Genomic DNA, 7690 nt, shown 5'->3' with positions numbered 1-7690 from the left:
TTTTTAGGTGGCAGCCGTAGCGCCTGATGTTTCAAGATGCACATCTTCCTTTTACTGACTTCTCTCTCTGCCCCAGACTGCCTTTTCTATCCTCTTTTCGTGCTCTAATTCGCATTCTTCTTAGTATCCTTCATCCCCTTATTTTGATATTTTATTTGAGATCTATCCTTAACCGCATTCTCGCCTCTTCCACCTTTTTCTCAGCCACAGGACCCACACCCCAAGCGCTGTTGGCAAGGATATCAAGCCACCAAACACCCAGTGGAAAGGCCGTCCAGTAGCTTCCTCCCCATAGGCTAAGGCAGGGAGCCCCCCAAAGCGGACCGAAATCTCTTCCCCGCCCACATTCGTTTTTATATAAGGAGGCCCGGAGCCTCCGCGTGTGCTCGGGAAAGCCTGTGTGCGGAGTGGGGGAGGGGGGGGGCGGCGGTGCTGGGTGTACTGCTATTGGCAGCTGTAGTGGGCGTCGGATAGCTGTCCACGGGCTGGGGGGGCTCGTGCGCAGGCGTCGGGTGGTGGGCGGAGGCGTTGGTGTTAGGGAGGTGGGTGTGGAGGCGGAGAGGAGGGCGTGGTGTCCCCAGGTGATCGCGATCGGGGGGACGGCAGAGGAGCGAGAGAACGACGCGGCCATTTAGGGGGAAGAGGAAGTTAAGACAACATCGCCTGTTTTAGTGCTTCTTTTTTCTTTTTCCAGTTCAGCAGAGACTATTTTCCAGGGGGGGATGAGTTAAAATGATCTATCGTGTTATACTGAGAACAGTTCGTAGGAAGACGGTCAGTATGCTCCGCTCCTTCCCCTCCTCTCCTTTTTAGGTGCACCCCTACGCTCCCTCGGAAGCCTTTCTAAATAGGTGGGCACTGGGGGGCAACCGGGTAATGAATAATTTATAAGGACCGCCACGCCCATTGGCCACGCCCCTCCGAATCGTGCTGACGCATGTTGCGTGTTCCAAACCCGAGGAAGTAACGTAACAGTCCCCGCCCCTAGCACGGAGGGCGGGGCGTCATCTCCAGCACGTGCTGCATCTACCCGCGCAAGCCCAAAAGGGTGTGCGCAGGCGCTGCCCGCTAGGGGGAGGAAGGAGGCGGGGTGGGGAGGTTGCTGGGTTTAGAGCCGGGCGGAGACCGCTGAGACTCATTCCTCAGGAACAAGGGTCGGGTGTCAAGGAGACCTTTTCACACCAGCTCCCCGTCCCCCGCCTACGGTGGGTGGGATCGCGCGGCAGAGACAAAAGGATATCAGTAGGGACGGACATAGCTGCGAAGGGAAGTAGGGTGTCAGTTTGGGGTGGTGGGCTTCTGGGGGTGGGGGGCGGGCTGAGAAGGGCTATATTTAAACTCCCGGAGCCGTTAAGTTGGCTCGTACTCCGATGCGCGCGCAATCAGGGTGGTGGCAGAGTGCGCATGCGTGATTCTGGGGCGAGAGGAACGCGCCCCAGCCGTGCGCGCTCGCGCCGGAGCGGTAGTGGTAGAGGAGAAAGGGGTCGGCGCACGCGTGGTTGAGTCCTCGAGTTGTTCGGGTCTCGCGGGCATCTTGTTTTGGTCTCGCGGGCGAGTGGGGCGAGCTTTCCGGGGAGGCGCTTGGGCACGAGACCAGGGGAGACGAGCAGCACTGCGCGCGCACTCGGGGGAGGAGGGGGGGAAGGGAGCGTGGTCTAGGAAGGGGGGTTAAGCCCCCGGTGCCCCCCTGGTTGCCCTCGACTGGAACGGAATAAGGGGAGGAAATGATCGAGATGGCGGCGGAGAAGGAGCCGTTTCTGGTGCCGGCCCCACCGCCGCCGCTCAAAGATGAGTCGGGCGGAGGGGGCGGCCCCACGGTGCAACCGCACCGAGAGGCCGCCTCCGGAGAGCTCCGCGGCGGGACGCAGCGTGCGCCGGGCCCGCGCGCTCACTCGGCGGGATCCCCGGCCTCTGGGGCCGGCAAGGAGAGCCCCGGGGCTGCATCCACCCCTCGAGGCGGTCAGTCGCAGCAGCAGCAACGAGGGGGCGGCCCCCAGGCGCAGTCACACGGGGAGGCCTGCTTGTCGGATCCGCACGGGCGAGCCGCTCCCCCGGACGTGGGGGAGGAGCGACGGGGAGGAGGCGGAACAGAACTGGGCCCCCCTGCTCCTCCTCGACCCCGGAATGGCTATCAGCCCCACCGGCCCCCAGGGGGAGGTGGGGGCAAGAGGAGAAATAGCTGTCATGTAGGGGGAGGTGGTGGAGGCTTCAAACATCCGGCCTTCAAGAGACGCAGGCGGGTTAATTCGGACTGTGACTCTGTCTTACCCTCCAACTTCCTCCTGGGGGGCAATATCTTTGATCCCCTGAACCTGAATAGTCTCCTGGATGAGGAAGTGAGCCGTGCACTCAATGCGGAGACCCCTAAGTCATCCCCGCTTCCGGCCAAGGGGCGAGATCCAGTGGAGATCCTCATCCCCAAAGATATTACAGACCCTCTCAGTCTCAATACGTGCACTGATGAGGCCCAAGTTGTCCTTGCTTCGCCACTCAAGACTGGTCGGAAGCGGCATAGACACCGGGGACAGCACCACCACCAGCAGCAGCAGGCAACGGGAGGGAATGATAGCCACTCCGCGCTGCCCACAACCCCCCTCACTTCCTCACTCCACGGGGAGGGCACCACGCAGCAGCAAGGGGGCCAGAACCGGGACGCCCCCCAACCCTATGAACTCAACACAGCCATCAACTGCAGGGATGAGGTCGTGTCTCCCCTTCCATCTGCCCTCCAGGGTCCCTCAGGCTCCCTTTCAGCCCCTCCAGCTGCCTCAGTTACCTCTGCAACCCCGTCTTCCTCCTCTCGACATCGAAAACGACGCAGGACTTCCAGCAAGTCAGAGGCAGGGGCTCGGGGTGGAGGCCAGGGTTCCAAGGAAAAAGGCCGAGGGAGTGGGGGGGGCCGCCACCACCTCCAGCCACTACCTGCTGCAACCTTCAAAAAGCAACAGTGCAAGTTCCAGTATGGGAATTACTGCAAGTACTATGGGTACCGCAATCCTTCTTGTGAGGATGGGCGCCTTCGGGTATTGAAGCCTGAGTGGTTTCGGGGTCGGGACGTCCTCGATCTGGGCTGCAATGTGGGCCACCTGACCCTGAGCATTGCCTGTAAGTGGGGCCCATCCCGCATGGTGGGCCTGGATATCGATGCCCAGCTCATCCACTCAGCCCGCCAGAACATCCGACACTACCTGTCTGAAGAGCTGCGTCTGCCACCCCAGACTTCTGAGGGGAACCCACGAGCAGAGAATGAGGAAGGGGCCACAGCCATCCGAAAAAGGAGCTACTTCCCAGCCTCGCTGACAGCTAGCCGTGGTCCCATCGCTGCACCCCAAGTGCCCTTGGATGGAGCCGACACAGCGGTCTTCCCCAACAACGTTGTCTTCGTCACGGTAAGAGGGTCCCCAGGCTCCTGGGATAGGGGTCAGGCATGAAGATGAGAGTGAATGAGAACACGGCCAGGAGGGTTATGACCCAGAGGGTTCCTGTGCATGCACCCCTCCCTAGAGAAGGCAGGTCCTCAAGAGAATGGTCTGAGTCTGCAATTGATTCCATTTTGGTTGTATCTGCCCTCATATAACCTGGAAAGGCAGGGGCTGTACCTGGAGTCCTTGCTCATGACAAGCCCCAGGATAGGGGCAGCTTGCTTTTGCTCTGCTCCTGGACAGTATTGTAATCTAGATCCATCCACTTTCCTTTGGAGGCTGCTGCTCATACTCACTGGGGGATGTGGTCCAGATGAAAACTTGTCTTCCAGGCTTCTGTAGGTGCCTGAAGGGATGGGTGTCAGACATTCCATGTCTTGGGATGGGGAGGAGGATTAGGCTAGTGGCTGGCTAATTATGTTCTGCCCTTTGATAGGGACCTCATTTGCGTTACCCACACAGTTGATTGTGGGTGGCCAGGAACCCAAGCGACTTGGTCTTAGATCATCACCACACTGACCCTAGATGGTGGGATGGGGAACCGTGCAGGAGAGTACCAAGTCTTAAGTATCTGTCCCCTGACTGCACATCGGTCCCCAATACTTCAGTTAGTCCACCTACAGGAATAGTTGGCAGTGTGTTCAGTTACACCCAGAAGAATGGACTTTGCAGAGGGGTGGTAATGAGCTAATCATCTCGGTTTCCTGAGAGATGGAGGTCTTCATTTCTCTGGAAAAAAGGAATAGGCCTGAAACTTTGACAGTCCAACCTAGGGAAGGAACCCACAGGTCTCCCTTTCAACCTGAGTTGGGCCCCTTTGCAGAACATTGAATCTCTCACCTTAAATACCTGTGGGGAATAAGTACTGGACAGGATCCTCGGAGAACCCCAGCATTCTTTCTCTGCAATTTGAACTTAGCTTTGATTGCTTTGTGGATAATTTGCTTAATTTAAAATTACTCAAGCTCTATGTTTGATTGGCTTAACACCAATACAGAGCAAGAAAATGAGACTCAAAGAGGGCAGGCACCATTTGGGAGTTGTTTTGAGGAGTGTCAGAGAAGCCTGGCCAAGGGCTCAAGTGAGGCTGCGCAGTGGGTTGAGATGGGGCGGTGGTTCTTTTTCACCTCTGTTGTCCTCACCCCCGATTCTCGCCCTCAGGGTAACTATGTGCTGGATCGAGACGAGCTGGTGGAGGCCCAGAAACCCGAGTATGATGTGGTGCTCTGCCTCAGCCTCACCAAGTGGGTGCATCTCAACTGGGGAGACGAGGGGCTGAAGCGCATGTTTCGCCGGATTTATCGGCACCTACGTCCTGGGGGCATCCTAGTCCTGGAGCCCCAGCCTTGGTCTTCCTACGGCCGGAGAAAGACTCTCACAGTGAGTGGGGGTTTCTGTAGAAACTGGGGCAGTCTTTCCTTTAGTTGAGGCAAAGAAGACCTCAAGGAAGCAGAGAGACTTTTTGAAGAAGGTGAAAAGGCCCCTCCGGGTGGGCCTGCCTTCACCAGCCAAGAAGGCAATAAGCTGAAGTGATCCCTTACCTTTCTCCCTAGGAAAGAATCTACAAGAACTACTTTCGAATTCAGCTGAAGCCAGAGCAGTTCAGTTCCTACCTGACATCCCCAGAGGTGGGCTTCTCCAGCTATGAGCTCGTGGCCACACCCAACAACACCTCCAGAGGTAAGGCTGGCTTCTTTTGTCCGGGGAGGAAAGGAGGCCGGTGCCGGTGCAGGGTGCAGACCAGTGTTGGGGTCTGGAGGCCCTGCCAGCCCCTACTGAGTGCACACTCTTCCCTCAGGTTTCCAGCGTCCTGTGTACCTGTTCCACAAGGCCCAGTCCCCCAGCCACTAAGTGGCCCCCTGAACAGAAAGTGTGAAGAAGCTGCCTGCTGCTCCAAAGGACCTAGGGGGAGAGGAAAGTATCTTAAGGTCTTTCCTTTCTGGCTCCAAAAATAGTTTCCTCTCCTGGATCTGCAGAGAAAGCTTTTCCTGTGTTGCAGCCCCAGCCTCTTCCCTACACCTCTGGCACCTAAGCAGCAAGCCCAGCTGTGCTGGAACCATCATCTTCCTCTCCCTCAGCCCACTGGGCTGGATGGCATGGACTGTTTGCTGCCCTCTGTTCTCCTAGGGCATGGGAGGTGGGGGGTATCAAGTTCTCTGGCCTCTTCCTCCTGTTCTCCCAAGGAGAGAGACTCATTTCTCCTCGGCCCTTGTCCTGAGCTGCGTTTCAACAGACCACGGATACATGGGCTGAGGATTAAGAGGGGGACGTCGGTGGGGAGGCATGCAGGTACTGTGAAAATCCTTCCCTCTGCTGTCCCCCACTGGGAGAGGTGGTTGGGTTCAGAATGTGAGAACAGCACAATAAACTTGATGTTTAGGGCAGCGGCCCCCACACCTGTGTTTGGCACACTGTAGTTTGAGGGAACAGAGATAGTGGCTCTTGGCAGAACCTGTGCTTCCTCTCTGCCCAAACTACAGTCTTAAGGAAGAGAACAGGTTTTTTTTTCAGTGGTTGGGAAGACTGTTGAATGCCAGTGAGCCCTCTCTACATGTGTTCAGTTGTGTCCCACTCTTTGCTACCCTACGGACTAGCCCCCCAGGCTCCTCTGTCCTTGAGATTTTTCGGGCAAGGCAACTGGAGTGGGTTGCTATTTACACATGAGTATAGAGAAAACCCTAAGCCACGAAAAGGGAATATAATGTGAATTTTGAAGAAGCCATCTACCTTCCCCCAAAAAACCCACTGACAAAATTTGTTTTGTGGAAGCTTTGGGCACAGGCTGACTTTGGAAGAGTTAACCATGGCGTTGAAGGTGGAACCAGGGGAAGGCACTTTTAGGACCAGAGTCGGACACGACTTAGCAAGAACCTGCCTGCTCTTCTTCTCATCACTACCAAGTTTCTTTAAAAGGGGGCCAAAACGACTTTCTGACAGCTTCCAACCTGAGTCTTGACCCCATGTTAAGGCTCCCAAAGAGAGTCCCATTTATTAGCAAAACCACTTTATTCTGATAAATAGTTTCAACACCAAAAAATACGAACTAGCAATCCAGGGAGCCCCCCCCCCCCCCCCGTCCTACGCTTCCCATCGCCTCAGTGTCCGATGCATAAGGAAGGTATCTTCTGAAGGGCGGGGCCGGAGTTGAAGCCGGAGCGGGGGCAGACCTTCCAGGGTCAGGTGTGGAGATTCATAAAATAATGTTTCCGGATCACACAATATGGTCATGTCTGGCCCTGGGCCAGGTGGCTCCTGTTGGAGCACAAACAAGGTTGTACTCGGGAAGGGGAACTGAATCCCTGGCCTTTCGGAGCAGGGAGTGGGGGGGGTGGTAGGGGAGACAGCCCAAGTGCCTCACCTTTGGAGGTGGGGCTCGGGCCTGCGGCGGCAGGAGCGCCAGTTTCTCCCTCAGCGCGGCGTTCAGAACCTGTTCCTCCGGCACCTGCAGACTCACCAGATCTCGGAAGAGCCGCTTGGAGCGCGGCACGTTCAGCCCTGAGACCGCAGGAGAGGCGGAGGTGAGCGGCGCCGCGCATCCCCGCTCCCGCGCCCGGCCGGCCGCCTGCCCCCCTCACCCTCGGTCACGCTCTCCTCCAGGCCGCAGCGGGTCTGGAATGACTTTCTCAGCTGTTCTTCCACGGCCTTCGCGGCATCGAACTGGCCCCCGGCTGCGGCCCTCGCGGCCTGCAGCTCGAGGCTCAGGGCCAGGCTACTCTGCTGCACCGGCGCCCCCAAGTCCTGTGGCGCCTCGGGCTTCTCGCTCGATGAGGCGGCGGCCGGCGGCGGCTCGGACCGGACCGGGGAAGGCGGCGCCAGGAGGAAGCGGACCTGGGAGCAGAGAACGGGGCGGTGAAGGGGTGAGCCGAGGGGTCGTCAGCGACCTGGCGGCCAAGCTTTCCCCAGCTCACCTGCCGCCCCTTGCGGGCCCCGCCCCGCCGGTCCGCCCGCCCCTTCCGCCGTCCCGAGCTGCAGTTGGGCCGTCCGCGTCCGGGACTCTCGGTCCGTGGGCTCAGGCTCAGGCTCAGGTCCAGGCCGGGCTCCGGCACCGGGGCTCCAGGCTCGGGAGCGCGGGGTTCTGGGGGTGGCCCTGGGACCGCCACGGCCTCTCCCCCTTCCACCGACTCCAGCTGTGACCCGTTATAGACCATCATCTTCCGGCGTCTGTAGGGGTGCGGGGTCGCTGGGGGCTAAGGGTCACGGAACCGCCACCTCTTCTCCCCCACCCTCTCAGACTCCGCTACCAGAAACCGTCAGCCCCCACCTAAGGG

General features: G+C 58.5%; 2 protein-coding genes across 2 annotated transcripts; one reads left to right on the top strand and one right to left on the bottom strand.

Annotated features, from left to right (window-relative positions):
- The first annotated feature begins 1308 nt into the window (after nucleotides 1-1308).
- Nucleotides 1309-5816, top strand: MEPCE (methylphosphate capping enzyme). Its single transcript, XM_055561252.1, has 4 exons — nucleotides 1309-3389; nucleotides 4584-4802; nucleotides 4976-5102; nucleotides 5221-5816. The coding sequence occupies exons 1-4, from the start codon at nucleotides 1725-1727 to the stop codon at nucleotides 5271-5273; spliced, it is 2064 nt and encodes a 687-aa protein (XP_055417227.1). The 5' UTR covers nucleotides 1309-1724; the 3' UTR covers nucleotides 5274-5816.
- A 593-nt stretch (nucleotides 5817-6409) lies between these two features.
- On the bottom strand, nucleotides 6410-7676 carry PPP1R35 (protein phosphatase 1 regulatory subunit 35). The gene is made up of 4 exons (XM_055561260.1): nucleotides 7331-7676; nucleotides 6998-7250; nucleotides 6781-6917; nucleotides 6410-6674 (listed from the first exon to the last, which is right to left on the bottom strand). Exons 1-4 carry the CDS (start codon nucleotides 7571-7573, stop codon nucleotides 6501-6503), a joined length of 807 nt encoding a protein of 268 aa, XP_055417235.1. The 5' UTR covers nucleotides 7574-7676; the 3' UTR covers nucleotides 6410-6500.
- Nucleotides 7677-7690: the final 14 nt, after the last annotated feature.

Source organism: Bubalus kerabau, chromosome 23 (genome assembly GCF_029407905.1).
Source record: "Bubalus kerabau isolate K-KA32 ecotype Philippines breed swamp buffalo chromosome 23, PCC_UOA_SB_1v2, whole genome shotgun sequence".
In the NCBI taxonomy this organism is placed as follows: Eukaryota; Metazoa; Chordata; class Mammalia; order Artiodactyla; family Bovidae; genus Bubalus; species Bubalus kerabau.
The sequence above is the reverse complement of the archived record's forward strand: the minus strand, read 5'-3'. Positions and strand labels throughout refer to the sequence as shown.

Excerpts from the sequence above, each read along its gene's own strand:
- MEPCE (XM_055561252.1), top strand. The coding sequence starts at position 1,725 with ATGATCGAGATGGCGGCGGAGAAGGAGCCGTTTCTGGTGCCGGCCCCA. Across the intron at positions 3,390-4,583 it reads ACAACGTTGTCTTCGTCACG|GGTAACTATGTGCTGGATCG; the intron begins GTAAGAGGGTCC and ends TCTCGCCCTCAG. Across the intron at positions 5,103-5,220 it reads ACCCAACAACACCTCCAGAG|GTTTCCAGCGTCCTGTGTAC; the intron begins GTAAGGCTGGCT and ends CTCTTCCCTCAG.
- PPP1R35 (XM_055561260.1), bottom strand. The coding sequence starts at position 7,573 with ATGATGGTCTATAACGGGTCACAGCTGGAGTCGGTGGAAGGGGGAGAG. Across the intron at positions 7,251-7,330 it reads GGGCCCGCAAGGGGCGGCAG|GTCCGCTTCCTCCTGGCGCC; the intron begins GTGAGCTGGGGA and ends CTCTGCTCCCAG. Across the intron at positions 6,918-6,997 it reads GGAGGAGAGCGTGACCGAGG|GGCTGAACGTGCCGCGCTCC; the intron begins GTGAGGGGGGCA and ends CTGCGGTCTCAG.